Below are 17,296 nucleotides of genomic sequence, written 5' to 3'. Positions count from 1 at the left end.
GGGGTGGAAAAAATCTTAGCGCAAGAAATCAACACTTTCTAGTTCACCAAATTTGGGAGCTCATTTGTGCAAATACTTCTCTTTAGTTTTTATATTGACAAAGTGATGCGAGGAATTAGACTAGCTCGTATCTAACCGTACCGATTTCGCTTTTTTTGTGACATAACCACTAAAAGGAAAATAATTGTTTCTCCGCAGTTTACATTCCCCAGATGATTGCACTGGAGGAATATAATGAAAATGAATTTGGAATTGTTACTATGGTCAGAATAAATCCACAGGAGACAGAAGAAACAAATATTTTCCTTTATTGTTAACAGACAGATCTTCTGTACAAAATGAGGCAACTAAGTTTAGACCCTTTCGCAAGGATTGCAAGGTCATTTGACCCGAAGCAGTGTGACTTCATGTAACACCGCGCACACTTATTCAGGGAATTCAAGCAAGGGGCGACACCGTCTAATATTGGCAAATCTTGAGTCAGACAAGGCTAAAATTTCATACGGGCTAAAATCAGCGAATGAGGTCCATCAGATAAGACATGCCACACACAGGATGTTTAGTAAAATTAGAATTTAAAATTATTCTTTAAGAGACAATTTATAGGTGAGTGCTTAAAAATAAGATCAGCCCAATGTGATTAATCAGCCATCGGAATGATCAACCATTGACTGAAATCCTTTTAAAAAGGTAGGATTGCCGTCAGACCACTGGCAATTTGGTTCCTTTATCCAACGAAAATCAATCCCAAATAGTGTGTATTTTAGGAGGTGTGGGGATTCGGCTCTCATCCAGTGGCGACGGCCAATTGAGAAAGCTCCACGGTATCCTCAGCCTGGTGGCGCTTGCAGCGAAGTGAGGTAGAGAGTGATACTGGAAACTGATGACCTTAACCCGACGCCAAAGCCAAAGCTTTTCATACTGTCGCCATCATGGTCTGCGTGCGTGTGTGTGTGTGTGTGTGTTGTGTGTGTGTGTGTGTGTGTGTGTGTGTCTGTGTCCTGGTCTTCCTAGCCCCCCCCTTACTCCTTAGCCAGCTGCACCGAGCTGGGCTTGGCTCCGATGGGGATCCCGTGCTTGTGCAGCGCCCCAATCAGCACCTCCCGCATGTCCTTGTTGTACGAGTCAAAGTCGAAGACGTTGCGCACCACGTTGGCCAGGCCCTCGTCTGGGAATTTCTGCAAGCAATGCGGGGGAGAAGAGGGATGAAAAGAAGGACACAGGAGGGAGGGGGGTGGAAAGGAGACGGGGAGATAAGGGAGTGAGAATGAGCGGGATTTGGAGAAGGCCAAAGAAAGAGAGAGAGGGAGAGAAAGATGGATGGAGAGAGAGAGAGAGGGTAAAGGTAAAGGTAAAGCGCAGCGAGGAGAAGATAAGATTTACAATTCTCAAATGTGTGATGTGGGTGGTGTGTGTGTGTGTGTGTGTGTGTGTGCGTGTGTGTGTGTGTGTGTGTTAGCAGCTAAACTAGCAGCATGACTAAATGAGAGGGTTGGAATAACAGACGCTATCTAAAAGGTAAGTAATTCCCTGCAGCACTTACACTGCTACATACCAGGGCAAAGGTTATCTGTCTTCTCAATCTGTGTGATTTTGACACGCACGCACGCACGCACGCACGCACACACACACACACACACACACACACACACACACACACACACACACACACACACACACACACACACACACACACACACACACACACACACACACACACACACACACACACACACACAGCCTGAGCTGGATGCTGAGCTGGAGCTCTCATGGTCCCATTGAACGAAGATCACTAAGTAAATGTAAAGTACTGGGAACTATGGGATGCTTTACAGCAGCAGGGACTGGAGACCTGGTCACGATTGATGAGGAGATGAATTGACATCCTGGGTAAAAAACTGCCCCCTTCTCTGAGAAAGAAAAACTGAGGAGGAAGTTTGTATTTCCACAGGACAATGGCCAAAAGCACACTGGCAGAGCAACGCTAAAGCAAATTAAAATGAAAAAAAAAATATATATATAGATGTCCTTGAGTGGCCCAGTCACCAACTTTTGGCCTTAACTCCCCATCCAACAAATGTGGCAAAAGTGCTGACCAGTGCAGCTCCTGAAAAACCTGGCACAGCATGAACCGTTTTGCAAGCACCAATGGGCAAAATATGAATATCCAAAAAGACTACTGCCGCGAAAAAGCTGCGAGAGGTGATTCAACCAAGTACTAGATACAAGTACCAAGGGGGGAGGTGAAGAATTATCAACTGTAGAATTTTAGAACAGTTCGTGATTCTCTTTCCTTTTGGGGATGCACTGTGAAAACAAGTGCAATTCAGAAATAAAAATTCCCACTGTGTTGTGACAATAATTATGTGGAAAAGAAAAATGAGTTACTGATCCAGGGCTCGCTGTAACCACAGAGCTTGTGCCTGGGTGTCTGAGATAATTCGAAGGCGGGGTGGAGGTGGTTTGTGTGGCCTCCTGAAGAAGAAGAAGAAGAAGAAGAAGAAGAAGAAGAAGAAGAAGAAGAGGAAGAAGAAGAAGAAGAAGAAGAAGAAGAAGTGTCGCCTATTTGGACGCTTCCATCTTGGATCCCTGCTCAAACCCCTGGTGGGTGATCGATGGCAGAGCGGGTGAGTCAGCGGGGAAATCTAAGGTACAGGTTTTGGTCGCTGAGCATAGAATTATCGATCCGGCGTGGTTTCGATCATCCTCCATCTTGGATACACACACACACACACACAAACACACACACACCCACACCCACACCCACACCTGCTAGTGTCCCTGGTCTTTCCTTCCCTGGTGATTAAAGTGAGGGTGTGTATTAATAGCAGCCTATAGATGAGTGAGTGGAGGGGGAGGCGGGCGTGGGGGAGGTGGGAGGTGGGGGTGACTATGTAAACGCAGCATATGTAGACAGTGGACAGCGTGTTCCATTCTTCTATCAGGGGGGGGGGGCAGAGTGGAGAAGCTGATTGGTACCTAAGCAAACATGTTGGAAAAGATATTCTCTCTCTGTTTTCTCCACTTTCTTTCCCTCAGCGATTTTTCTTTGCACGTGTTTTGGTGAAATTTTACGATGGATTTCTGCAAAAACATTGAAAGAAAACGCCACCTCTAAGGACACGCATGTCTCAGCTGAGCGAGGGGGAAGGGTGGAGACGGACAAGGCCAAGACCTCAGTGGCACCCGTGGGGGGGTGGTGGGGGTGGGTGGGGATTGCACTTGATGGCTCTGAAGGCTATCTGCTGTGACAGCTTCTTTTTTATTTTACTCTATTTCAGTTTCTAACCCTCCCCTGTAACCTGACTTCTCTTTCTCCGAGGCACCGCGCGTATACCTTTCACTTCATCTTATTTCATTCAGGAAAAAGGCAGAAAGAAAGAGAGAGAGAGAGAGAGAGAGAGAGAGAGAGAGAGAGAGAGAGAGAGAGAGAGAATAACAGCCAGTGGACTAACATTTAAGATGTAACCGATAGACAGAAATGCTCAGTGTGTGTGTTTGTGTGTGTGTGTGTGTGTGTGTGTGTGTGTATATGTGTGTGTGTTTGTCTGTTTGTGTGTGTGTCAGAGAGAGAGAGAGAGAGAGAGAGAGAGACAGACAAAGAGAAAGCGAGGGACCATGTGGTAGCTCCAGCTCAAGGTGAGGCTTGGACGTGGTATTTTCTCTCTCTCTACTCAGCTGTTGAAAGGGAACTCTCATGAATTATCTATGCTGCTGTCTGGGCGCCGGATTCCCCCAACCACTTAGTCTCATTCAACCCCTTTAAAAATGTACTCACACTTTATAAAGGACACAGTTAGGTATTAGCTATGAAGACTATTTTCAACCATTTCTCTTTTACTTTGCTCCCACTCCACATCCTTATGGCTAACGATCATTTTCTGTAAAATAATCTTTGTTTTCCCTTGCGTCTGCAATCCTGACCACTCAGCCCTACAAGTGTGCCAACTTGCAGGAGGATCAGTGTTTAAAACCTCAGATTTGCCACAGATGTAGGTATATATGGTAAGAAAATATATAGATATAGATAAAGATAAAGTGAATTTGACCTTTGAGGGCCATGGCAGCCATTTTTCAGTCTTGATGATAAGATACGTGTGTTTCCGCTGTTTAGATCAGACGACAGAATATCAGAGACACTTCTTCCCATTTTTTCTTTAAAAGATAAGCATCATCTCGTAAACTCTTTTACCCCGAGAAAACCACAAAATCGAAAAAGAAGATCCTTGGTAAAGCACCATGTCACCGGCAAACTTATCTAGTCTTAAATTGCATGGTAATTTTAGCTGTTTTTTTTCTGGTCTCTACCGACCGAGGCCCATAACATAAAAACCCACATCTGTGCCAAATCCGATGCTTTTAATGCCAAATTGTAATGGGCATTCATTAAAGGGATGAAAGATCTGGGCCTGTAAGGTCCTAAGAGACAGAAACTGCGATGAAAGCCTATAGAAAATAAGCTCATTTTGAAGTAAAATGTTTGAAACGTGTGTTATGCAGGTATGTGTGTACGTGCACTTGATGGTGTGTATGGTTTGCCGGTTTTCTCCATTTACCTGAAGGTGTTTTACTATGTTGACCACCTCTCGGGTGGAGTAGGGGTATGTGATAGTGCCCTGGTCGGCCATTGACCTGAGCTCTCCGAAGGCCGCTACCAGCTTCTGCAGGGTGGTGGCTGGCACGTCGGGGCCGTACTGCTTCAGCATGGCCAGCTCCGCCTGGGGCTTGGGGTTATCCACTGCGTGGCAGCTAAAGATGTCCCCTGGTCAGACCACAAATGTTCGTTTTTAACCAAAATATGTGCTGTTTTTTCACTTTGGAGAGAGTTACCAAGCAATATATTATATAACAGTAACTGCACCCCACATGCCACTCATTCAGTAAGGAATTTGACATTATTGCTGGAGCGACACTTTCACGATCCAGAATGCTTTGTTATCATGATAATCTTTTTTTTTTTTTTTTTCCCCCACACTGTGGTGTGGGGATGGTGTGATTTGAGCAGCCACACCTTACTTTGATCTAGGTGATCGGGATCAGAGTGGCTGCATACCTGTTGCTCGTTGGTTGGTCTAACCAGCAACAGGTAAAACCCCCATCCCCACACACACTCAGGAGAGGAGCCTTTTTGTCATGACACATGTCTATCTGTTCCTGGTCTTATTCCATCTAGCCCCAATATCTATAATAAACTGGTGTGTCTACAACCCCGCCGCTGTGTCTCTGTGCCGGAGGTCCCTGAAAACGCTACTTGGGTGGCGTGTGGTATGCAAAACTGCCACACACTCACACATCGTTTTGTTTCCTGATATCTGAAAAATCCTGTTTCAAAATTCAATGTTAAATAACTTTGACTACAAAATTGGGAATTGCGATACAATGAGCTCTTTATTCACTCCCAACAAATCCATCACAGATAGACGACAAATTCTCATATTGAATTATCGCCCCTCAACCCCAACGATAAACAATTAAAACAAAGACAACCCAAACAGTGAGCCGATGAAAAAGCATGTTTTTCTTTGGTGCTGTGGCTAAATTATTCTTTTTTCCTGGCAAGCCTCCTCATGCAAATGCAAACAAATTTGAAATGAAAGTCAAGCAAGCATCGCTGAAGAATGGTGCTCAGCCAACTTCTACTGAGGGTCAATAACAATAACATTGTGGCGTCTCCTTGGTTATTTTGTAAACCAATGAAAAAACTGCATCATGGAAAACAAGCTGAAACATTTTACTCTGCAGATACAGTCAGGTTATGTTAAGGTCGGGGTTAGAACAACCAGATAAGATGCTTTGATATTAATCAAACATTTCTCAGTTTGATACGACAGAGCTGGTGTGAGTGAATTTGTGAGTGCTTGTGTGTGTGTGTGTGTGTGTGTAGGTACCTAAGGCCCCGAAGAAGTCGTTCCCCAAAAAGGGAAAGCCGGGTCGGTTGGCCAGGACCACCATCCTGAAGTCTGGGTGCATGGCTATGGCGTTGGGCCTCATGTGGGCCTCGCGCTGGTCTAGAGACAGGACAGGACACAGTTAGTAGGAGAAACTCAAAGCAGAATTGCACATCTGTCTATTTTTCACTGATCAAGGATTCCAGAGTCATGGCCTTAAAGGAGCTGCAAGCCAGTGAGTCTGCTCAATGGACGCAATAACCCATTCCAAATATCAGTCACTAACATCAGTATGAAGTATAGAGAACTTGACAGAAATGGCAGGTGTATTGACACTTGACTCGGATTGACGACGCATTGACTTCTTACACGTGAGATGTCAGAACGGCCTCTAACCCCTGAAAGCTGCTCGCCCACCAAAAGTCAAATAAACCACTCGATTCCCCACCTGGCTCCTGGTCTGAAGAGTGTTTACTTCTCTGGGTGACGACACGGAAAAAGGAAAGGCTTGCCAGAGCCCACTAAAAGACTCCTAACCTTTACATAAATGTGTTGAACTGCACACCCCCCAAGACCCCTGTACCATCTGTGTAGCCCTTAGTTGGTCCATGTTTACATTCCTCCGGTCAGAAGGTGCCAATAACTAGTTTGTTTCAATGTGGGGAGGAAAAACAAGAAGGTCTCAGTCCAGCGCCTCCCTGATCCACTGGTTTGTGTCCATAAAGGCTTTTATCCTAAGCCCACTTTGGTCGCCTGTGTTCTGACGTACGTATGTGTTTGTCTTTGGGGACATCCAATCTTCTGTCCGTCTATTTAATGACCCTGCACCTGTCTCTTCTCTCCACGCCACGTCTGGGATACGTCTCTGTCACCTGCGTGTGCGTGTGCGTGCGTGTGTGTGCGTGTGTGTGTGCGTGAGTGTGTGTGTGCGCGCGTCTATTCTGTACCCGAGACAATCCTACGACCGTCGGCCAGGATCATCTCCCCGCTCTCCACGAGGGTTTTGAGGATGCAGGTGACATTGGTGGGCGCTTTGTCGGCCTCGTCGATAACCAGGATGTGCCCGTGCTTCACCGCTTTCACCTGGAAAGACAAACACACGTGCCGGCGAGCCCAGGGAAGCAACTGAAGTCGGTTACTTGTCTCTATGGCCAAGGGCATTTGGACGCCAAGATGACACTGATGTGTCCTCTGATGGGAGAGCCACCCGGAACACTGAGCCAAAAGAACTAGTTTCTGGGAACCGCAAGGGTGTTGTGGCAGCTCAGAATAATCTGGAATTCCCACAACGTCAGGACTGTCCCTCTATTGGAATGATCTACCCCACATCTTTATTAGAGACAGAAGGAGAGCGTTGAGGAGCGATACACTAGACAGACCAAGATTGAAAAAAGACATACGGCAAGATGGCCTGTGTGTAGAGCAGTGGGACTGAGCTTCAGCGAAATCCCCACTGAAAAGCGCCCAGGATATATCTGTTGTTGAATCTCATCTTAGGCATCCGGGATGATATCTACAGTAAATGTCAGCAGAGCAGAGGCTCGCAATACCCCGGGAAACTAGGTCGTTGCTCTCCCACTATCTCCATCAATCCTCTTCAACTCCAGTTGTGAAATCCTTCCAGGGGTTTTCAGGAGGATTTTGTTTGGGGGGGGGGGTCCTCATTTGTTCTCAAGTCTTTGTCCGTGTCTTATATTCTTTCTGCTCTTCCAGATGCCGGGTGAGGGCAGGTGAGGAGAGGCCCATTCATTAGGAGGACATCAAAATGTGAGGACACAACAAAAACCAGGACTCGGATTTGCCGGTTTGTCGTTCTCCAGATGGTGAACGGTTTGTTGTAAACAAACAGGACAACGAATTGCTGTTACACTTCGCCGTTGGGTAAAGTTGTCAAGGTGTCAGGTGTCTTCAAGTTTATTTCTCAACTCGTGAGAACTGTCACGTAAAGATGACATCAAGGAGAAAGTATGTGTGTGTTTATTGTTGTTGTTGACTGACCAATGGCGAGTCCTCGTACACGATGATGCCGTCTCTGACGGAGGGCTGCAGAGTTAAAGTCTGGACCGTGGTATCCCTGGAAGGACCCAAAATGAAAATACATGGTTACACAAGCACACACAATAATAATCCTTCAATTTGTATGTGAGACAGGCATGTGAAACACTGGGCTAACATTCGAGCGAAATTTAATTCCACTGTAGGATCAATGTATTCTCAATCCCAATCAAGATCAAACCCTTGGTAGCGTTCCGATCCCTCTTTTGGCGGCCCCCATGGTGTAGGCCAGGGATCTGGGGGGTGGGTCCCAGTTCTCAACATGGCCGGCCAAGCCTCACTCCTCTTATTCTGAGCCACATCTCTACAGGCTGCCCACAGTCACGGGGCTCCCTGAAGCGAGGCGCTGCGATCCAGATCCTGCGACTGCACGCCGCTAATATTAGCCACTAACCAGGCCACGTCTAACCACCTCCCACACCGCCTGCTCCACTTTTGACTTTTTTGCATGACTTTCCCAAAGTATTACGAGAGGGCCGACAAACATAGTCACATAAACACAGCTCATACATCTGCGCACAGACAGAGGAGAAGCAAGTATGCTTCAGTAAACGCAACAGACCAAAATCGGTGGCGAAAGAGCGGAGCAACTCCACCACAGTGCGGAATCTGAAGATTGGACCCGCTCTTCTTTGCGCCACTTCAGTTAATGGTGGTGTCAGCTATTGAGCGTGATGACCTGTTTATCTGGTTGTTTGTCGTGTAGGAGTCAATACGAGCGCAATCGCCGGCCGTGACTGGAAAAAAAAGCTAATTTCAGCACCACAGACACCTCGTGTGTATCGATCCCAGAAACCCTTTGACTGACCGTCACCCCGCCATCATTTCCCTAAAGCATGATGAAACGTGCATGCGTGTGTCTATCGATGTCCTTGTTCACATTTTCCCTCGTGCGAGTGTTGCTTTTGTCGCCAGGTGGCCTGGTTCTTTCTGCTTGATGCAAACGGGATAGTCGGTAATAAAAAAAAAAAAGAATGCAGCTCCCACTGCGGTCGCTGAGAGGTTTTGTTCCTTGTGTTGGATGAGGACGATTCCCTTTTTGAATAAATTATCCTGTTTTATTTACGAAAAAAAAAATAATATATATCCTGAACAGTGAAATGCACTGCAACATACAATCGCAGTTTTTCAAAATAATAACCCAAAGCTCCCCGATTGTTGATTATTTTGTCCATGAAATATGACTTTGTATGCCAATGAATCCATCCAGTACAGTCGCAGCGCTGTTGGTGGTGTGGATGTCACGCATCATCTGCTTATCGAGGTGTTTAACTTATAACAAAGTGACTCGTTCAGGGGTGAAGTCACAGAGAATGGATTGCGGACGCTTTTTCTGTTTTTGTGCCGGATAAGTGGTCGCAAAAGCCGTACAATCCTTTTGTGAATTCGCCCCTCAGTGTCTAACAGTAAAGGCACTTGAAAGGTCCAACAGGTTGAAAGGCTTTTTTCCCACGTTTATTGATTACTCAGTGTATTCAAGATAATTACCATAGTGAAACCGACTACTGGCAAGCAGTGGACATTTTAATGGTATGTCAAAAAGCTGCCGAATGAGGGAGCAAGCCATGGAAGCCATTGCACCTGTGAGATGAATATAAAATTATTCTGATTCTGAAATGGACATTTGACGCTCACAACATTACGCCACCAAACAACGCGATCCGTCAATAGGGCAAAACAGGCCAGTGATCTGGAAGCCTAAATGTTGGTTTAAAGTCCTCACCATGTATCGAACGGGACGGAAAGTGACTGGTGTGACTATACCAAAGGGATGGGGATGAAGTTGATATACACAAGATGATGGCAATGAATGTTGTTGGTGAATGGTGGGTCTATTTTGACTTAAAAGTAAGTTTTCATTTTTATACGAACCTATGTTATCCCATTTATTTGGCTCATAATCTTCGAGGCACATGATCTGAAACGGTTTTCAAGTCAACTTTTACACGCCTGGTGAAAAAGGTTTGAAATACGAGCCAAGTGAGCAGATCTGGGATCAGTGATACCTGTGGAGTTGCAGGTACTCCCTGGGTCGGTTGAGGAGGTGCAGGAATCGGTCCACTACCTTGTTCTTCCCAACACCCTGTACCAGAACACAAATATACACAGTTAGCGAAAGATAAGTTCCCTGAATCGGATAAAACCCGTGTGTGGTTCTGGCACAACGCTGAGGTGTCGCTCCACTGGTCAGGGGCAGCAGTGACAGGGGAGGCTGGGGTGTGTCTACTGGTTTTTGATGGCGGCGCGTTCTGACAGGGGCTGCTCTCCAGGACTCTCGCTTCCTACAGGGCCAGCCTGTTTCTGACGGCTGCTTAGGCTTTCAGCTGCCTCCCTGTTTGTCTGCGTGTCAGTCAGCCTGCGGTAAACTGCGGCGACAGTTTCTAATGCCCACGCGTGGACAATCACTCTGATCGGCGAAAAGAAGAGACACATGGATACAAGTGTGTGTGTGTGTGTGTGTGTCTGCGCAGCTTCACTAAAATGTGCGCACAAACGCACCTTTTACTCCCACACAAGCATGCACATGGCCACACACAGACACTTCCAGCACTGGGCTCCTGCTAGGGTACGCCATGTCCAATTGTGCCTAACCCTGCCTCCTGCCTCCTGCCTCCTGCCTCCTGGATCCTGTCTCTGCTTCCCCCACAAGCCCCTGGGGGCCGGGCAGAGGACACAGAGTGTCCCCACGGACGGGGGGTCCGGACCGTTTTAAGCCCCTATAGTCAGCTGCTCAGAGGCTGGGGAAGGAGGGTGATGCGAGGACAAGCAGAGTTTGTTTCATAACGCTCTCCCCCTCATCATGCGGGGCTGTCAACTGTGGCCTACTTCGGCGAGAAAGGATGCAACGCTATGGAGAGGGGACGGCTATTTCTGCTCAGCTTCGTTTCACTTTGACGAGCGCAAAGTGGGTGCATGAAATCAGGCTAAAAAACATCCGAGATTCTATTGAGGTCTGGGATCACCATGATGGTGGGGCCGGATTTGGCTAATTTTGGAGACCGGGTGATTTGTGACCAAATCGGGATATAAAGTGTACAGAAATTCCACTCACCTGGTTTCCCACCAGGAGAAGGTGCTCCCCTAACAGGTAGTCCTTCAGCATGTCCTCCATCACCATCATATGCTGCAGACACATGCAAATAGAGACATTGACACACAGGCTGCAAAACACCTTCATAGCACTAGATGGGAGTTTGGACGTCCGGACAAACACAGAATAATTCAACCAGTAGTTGTTGTCCCCTTAAAACCATATGAGCAATAGGCGACCGCAAAAAGAAAAAAGGCCCGGTTCCCCTTTGAAGAAACATTTCAGCTTGAACATTTCAGCCAAGGCTGGGGCACAAATCTTTTTTTTTATTAAACTGTGAACCGCTTATTCCTTCCTCCTTTCTTTCCTGGACTACCTCTGCAAAGACAGAATTGAAAACAGGTCATTCAGAAGTAGAGCGGGCAGGCAGTCTCTCTCCCTCTGTCTCTGGAAGAGGGCGGTAAGAATAGGAAAGAATAGGACGAGGATGGGGGAGGACTGAACGAGAGGGGAGAGGAGTACGAGGGAGAGAGAGAGCGAAGGAGCAAGAGACTGACGGATCTAGGTCAGGGAGTTGTAATCGGTTTTTGGGGAGAGACGTCGGCGCTGTCAGGCCGGGGCGGCGGGGAGGTGGGTGTGCTTCGGCGCCGGGAGGCGGCGGAAATTCGCTGGGTGACGGACACGTCCGAGAAAGGGGACGGTCAGAGCCGGAACCCCGCTACGCTGAGATCAGCATCTCGTGGGACTCTGTGCTCCTGTGCGTCTAAAGCACCAAGAGGAGTTATCGCCGCCGGAAAAACATGTCGTCCGCATCTGCCCTTGGGTAAAGAAACGACACCACACACCGTGGCCGTGAAAGAGAGAGAGAGGGAGAGGAAGATAATATTATTGAATAAAACCATAAACAAGGAGGAAGGAGAGAGAGGGGATTCCGGTGGTTTCACCCCACGTGAACTTCGGATGTATAAGTGGAATGGTGGAACCGGACAGTGTATGAGTGGAACTGGACAGTGAGCAACCTTTTTAGCAACATTTTACCCAGCGTGCGAAGTACTCTGGTTAAATAGACCGAATGGAGTGAGTAGAGTGTGAATCAACACATTGCCAAGACATGCATGACAACATACAGCATCATTCAAGGTGAAAGTAGGAGGATCTTCCACCGCCCTGCATGTTCCCTCCCCAAGTACGGGGTAGTGGGAAAAAAAAAAAATGAATACGATGAAATGAAAATGCAAACAAAAACTTGGGGAGATCCAGGGAGGGAGGCAGAGAAACAGGTCAGGTTGGGTCAACCCGCTTCTGAAAGGAAGGGGAACGTCAAACAAACTTGACTGGAGGTGGCTGAAAAACCTGCTGGAAAGATCCGTCTCTTTGCACAGTGCCAAAAGGCGAACGCTCCGACCTTCCAGGTTGGGAATGGGATTCTCAAAGTTCCCCGATTCTCCGGGAATGCATGGTATAATATGCCATGCCATACATAGCGTTTGGCAACATGTTCACAGTCGTTACTTTGCCTCAAAGACAAAAAAATAAAAAAAGTTGAAGTGATGATTACCTGAGTGTTGTCATAGAACAGGACATCAGGAACCTTCATCTTCTCGCTGGGGTTGAAGACGGGAGCAGATACACTGCCGATGGTCAACACCCCATCCTTCACTGTGCCTGGGAAAATACAAGCACGGTCCTAATTGTTTATTTGCACACACAAGTATGTTTTTTTTTTTTTTATTAAAGCCTCACATTTATATGAGGCTTTCATTTCATTATTAAAGGATGAAATGGTGAAATTCACTTTTAGTTCCATTTACTAATCAAGTTCAAGGTCAAGAGTTTATTTGTCACATACATACACATACGGTCGTACATATATGCAGTGAAATGTCATGACACCCGGTGATTACGCACAAGCTCTATAAGCTCTAAAAATACCCAAATGTGCGTAATCGACACGAGGTGCTCAGCATGCGCATCCTGATGATAGCTCACATTTTTCGATTTTTTAAAATTTTTATATTATGTATCTTATATTGGCTGGGTTTCGGAAAATTCCTTTTTATCAGTCTCCAATATTATCTCAAATCCAGGGGAATAAATAAGGTATCTTGGGACTGAATCTTAACACTCATCATCTTAGGGCCGTCTCAGGGCTATGAGAGCCTCAGTAATGTGCCTGACAGGTTTGATTTGCAGACAGGTCGCACTGGCCAACTCACAGCTGCGCTCCTGAGGAGCTGCTTCAGGCGTTTCCTCTATCGAACAGTCGGCCAGATTCTTGTGGAGCGAGGCCCGGGCCAGGCTGGGCAGGAACCTAGACAGGGGTCAATGACATGATGCTTGTGTCTGAATCGATTGTCATTCGAAAAATTTAAGATACGAAGACACATGGAAAAATCCCCAAAACCTCTTAAACACTTTCAATTTGAAAACACTTGTAAATTTTTTTTTAAGTTCATTCATTTTAAAAGTTTTGTGGCTTAAAGGTTAACAAAGGCTTAAAAAATGCCAGATGGTGCGACTGTGTCTTAGGCCTACAAGGCTTTAACGGTTTTCGTGACATTTTTAACAAACTAATTATGTCAAAAACAGAACAAACAAGTCTTCATATTCATGTTTTTCACAAAATAAAAAACTATAAATGCATGTATTCTATTTTGAGCCCCCTTTGTACACACTGCTTTTAAACTGTACAACTACAAAATAGTGTCACTATTTTCTGTTGTTCTGTTGAATATGTTTCTGCATCTGTATGCATTGCGCGCGCGCGTGTGTGTGTGTGTGTGCGCACCTGGAGAGGCAAGCCTTGTTGACAGCGTGAGCGATGCTCTCCTCTGGGTACTGTGAGAGCCGGCGACAGATTCGCAACAGCTGTCTGGTAGAGAGAGACGAGGCCAGGGACAGGGCCTGGTTGGGAAACACACACACACACACACACACACACACACACACACACACACACACACACACACACACACACACACACACACACACACACACACACACACACACACACACACACACACACACACAATAAACAACAAAAAGATGTGGACATACAAAAACGTAAACCCTGAGACACATTCTGAGACCTACCGTGGGGTCGTTTGTTTTGCGCAGACTGTGTGTAAGCTGCAGCAGCTGCTCCACGGCCTCTTTAGGGGCATTAGGTGTCTAGAGGGAGAGGGGGAGAGAAAGAGGAGGGAGGGAGAGGGACAGGGAAACGCAATCCCTTCCGTAAATTTAAAGAATTGGCCAAAGGTTTTAAATAAAAGAAAATGACTGTCCATGGCTTAGGAAGAGCATTTAATTGTCTAAAAAAAAAAGTGGTTTACTGTGATGACTGTGACGTACAGTTACGTCTGACAAATATAAAACCCTCCATATGGTCTTGTTCCGGTGTGTGTGTGTGTGTGTGTGTGTGTGTGTGTGTGTGTGTGTGTGTGTGTGTGTGTGTGTGTGTGTGTATGTGTGTGTGTGTGTGTGTGAGCGTGTCTCACCAGTCCCTCTATGAGGCTGATCTCCTCCGCTCTGGCCAGGGGGCTCATGGTGTGGAACAGGAACATGGTGAGCAGTTCCGGACCCAACCACTGCTGGCTGTTCCCACTGCCACCTGCGCTGGAGGGCCCAGTGACCGGAGGCTCGGCCAGGGCCAGCACCCGGAACGACGGGTGGATGGGGAAGATGGACCTGGAGAGGGTACGACCCACACGCATCAGCAGAGAAGTAACTCTTACATTAACTCTCTTGCCTGGGAATAACACACGTACGCACGCACGCACGCACACATTTATAATTACCACTGAACATTTGACTCTGCTACATGGTCGATGCTGTTTTTCATGTATTCCTGATTTTATGTTCCTTTTTACGATGCCTGCCTCAAGGATTGCCTCTCGGGATGAATAAAGGTTTTGGAATTTAATTGAAATGAATTCGCTTGTGTTCATTAGAATACTTTTCATCATATCGAATACCTTTGATTTTGCTATCAGTATCAAGTTTTCTTTTCGGTGATAATCTCTTCTATTCTACAAATCGGCTATTTCAGCCTGTTATGAACCCATATCCAATCCCTAGTGTCCTTCATCCAATGAGCTTTTGATAAGCGAGTTCCCTTAGTAACTGCAATTCCCTTTTTCCATGAACCATGCACACACGCACGCATGCGCACGCACACGCACACGCACACACACACACACACACACACACACACACACACACACACACACACACAATTTTCTGTTGTTCAGCACTTGTTGCTCTTAATGGTATCTATATTTATAGCTCTATTAGGAACTATGAATTATGGACTGCACAAAGAAGAAAAGCACAGGGGAGAAATGGGCTGTAAAAGGACGATAAATGCATGTAACACATATAACACTGTATAACACACCAACACACACACACACACACACACACACACACACACACACACACACACACACACGCACACGCACAGACAGAAGCCAGCAAACATTATGTTTGAGCCGCAGGAGCAGAGGAAGAGGAAGTGGGTTTGTTTTGGCCTAGACGCCCCGCCACAAACATCCTTCCTGCCAGCCAAGGTGGGGTTCCAACACACATACGCACATGCACACAGAGCTGGGAAGTAACTGATTACATGAAAGCAGGATTATGTGATCAGATTTATTTAGTAGCCAGAGCAGTTTATATTCTAACATAATTATAATTATACATTATGACAACAGCAGCAACAACAACATTTTTAAGAATTATGTGAGCGCTTTTCAAGTATTTCAATAGCATCTTTTTTTAACCCTTCTGCCATCTTCTTCACAGAAGGGAGCTTTTTACTTTTTTTCTATAAACGTTCTGACCAATTCTAAAAATACACATTGGTTTTTGAAGAATTTCGTAAAAATGGGTGTGATGGAAAACTAAAAATGGTACTACGTCATTTTATTTCCCATAAGAAACACACTTTTAGGGCTATCTTTATCGGCTACCTACGCAACGGCAGCACTGAAAACTTGAATGTATGCATCAACAGAATGAGATGAGTCCGCTGAAGCCATCTCCACCTCATCTCCACCTGTATTTAAGGGGCCTCAGCCTGTGTCTTGGTTCCCAAATGCATTTGGCGGAGTGAGATCCAGCACCCTGTCTACTCACATTTGGCCTGATCCTGAAATCTGAGCAGCTTTGGTTATGGCTGCTGGGGAGCCCGTTTCCTCCTGGCAGCAGAGAACTACAGCTACGTTGGAAACACGTCTCCGCCTCCACGACCCAAAACTGAACCGACACCTCTCAGCCCCCCCGTCACCCCTGTGAACTACGGTGTCCCTCAAGGTGACGAGCGGCTTACAACTTATTCATACACCGACGGAGGCAGCCATGCAAGGCTCATCGGGAGGAGTTAAGGGCTAAGTGGCTTGCTCAAGGACACTTCAGCATGCCACCAGGAGAAGACCGGGGATTGAACCAGCAACCTTCCGATTCCTAGATTGTGAACCCCTGCTGATTTTGCAGACAGAGCGCGTCCTATATTACTCATTAGTGCTTTATTATGATCAACAATTTATGTTCTGAGAAGTAGAAATGTGCTTTCTGATAACAAAACTATTTCTGGCAGAAAATCCTGGCCCTGTTCAACACCCGCTGGGCCACGGAGCTATTTTTCCACCATCTTACTGGCCATTTGACAATTTTAAACAGAGGGACTTCTTCTCCGTTGTACTCCTTTGTTGCCATACCGACAACTGACAAAAAGAAAAATACAGCCTCAGTATAAGCCGTGCAAAAAAAATTCAGTAATTACTTTTTAAAATTGAAACATAACTTGTTTTCCTCCCCTTGGAAACACTTCAGCGCCAATATGGGGTTTGTTGTTTGCTCACTGTCTTTTACTTAGAGCACCTCAGATACACTTTTCCTATGCTCTCATGCAGTCTTGTTCTCTGCAACCCCCTCCTCGCATTCCTCCCGCTCCCTCTCTCTCTCTCTCTCTCTCTCTCTCTCTCTCTCTCTCTCTCTCTCTCTCTCTCTCTCTCTCTCTCTCTCTCTCTCTCTCTCTCTCTCTCTCTCTCTCTCTCTCTCTCTCTCTCTCTCTCTCTCTCTCTCTCTCTCTCTCTCTCTCTCTCTCTCTCTCTCTCTCTCTCTCTCTCTCTCTCTCTCTCTCTCTCTCTCTCTCTCTCTCTTCCTGTTATGGTGGTCAAGCTGAAAGTAGTCATTGTTGTCTTGCAAAGCCGCTGGACACATCTGTTGATACAGATTTAGAAATGAACCCTCCCACACATGCACCGCAATCCCTTCACGGCTGAATCGTGTGTGTGTGTGTGTGTGTGTGTGTGTGTGTGTG

At 46.4% G+C, this 17,296-nt stretch overlaps 1 protein-coding gene across 2 annotated transcripts in view; it reads right to left on the bottom strand.

Moving 5' to 3' along the window:
* vwa8 (von Willebrand factor A domain containing 8) overlaps positions 1 to 17,296 on the bottom strand; it is a 62,805-nt gene that overhangs the window by 32,815 nt on the left and 12,694 nt on the right. For both annotated transcript variants that reach the window (XR_013844643.1, XM_080019240.1), the window contains exons 15-26: positions 14,472 to 14,661; positions 14,068 to 14,145; positions 13,763 to 13,878; positions 13,191 to 13,285; positions 12,533 to 12,639; positions 10,996 to 11,067; positions 9,950 to 10,026; positions 7,887 to 7,962; positions 6,836 to 6,971; positions 5,889 to 6,008; positions 4,557 to 4,762; positions 1,027 to 1,178 (exon numbers count right to left, since the gene is read on the bottom strand). Coding sequence is in view for 1 of the 2 variants with exons in the window: in XM_080019240.1 (XP_079875366.1) it covers positions 1,027 to 1,178; positions 4,557 to 4,762; positions 5,889 to 6,008; positions 6,836 to 6,971; positions 7,887 to 7,962; positions 9,950 to 10,026; positions 10,996 to 11,067; positions 12,533 to 12,639; positions 13,191 to 13,285; positions 13,763 to 13,878; positions 14,068 to 14,145; positions 14,472 to 14,661 (1,425 nt within the window). In the remaining variant the exon portion in view is untranslated. The remainder of the gene's footprint in view (positions 1 to 1,026; positions 1,179 to 4,556; positions 4,763 to 5,888; positions 6,009 to 6,835; positions 6,972 to 7,886; positions 7,963 to 9,949; positions 10,027 to 10,995; positions 11,068 to 12,532; positions 12,640 to 13,190; positions 13,286 to 13,762; positions 13,879 to 14,067; positions 14,146 to 14,471; positions 14,662 to 17,296) is intronic.

The sequence above is a fragment of the Zeus faber genome, assembly GCF_960531495.2.
Source record: "Zeus faber genome assembly, chromosome: 18".
In the NCBI taxonomy this organism is placed as follows: domain Eukaryota; kingdom Metazoa; phylum Chordata; class Actinopteri; order Zeiformes; family Zeidae; genus Zeus; species Zeus faber.
This window is presented reverse-complemented; position numbering and strand designations above follow the sequence as displayed.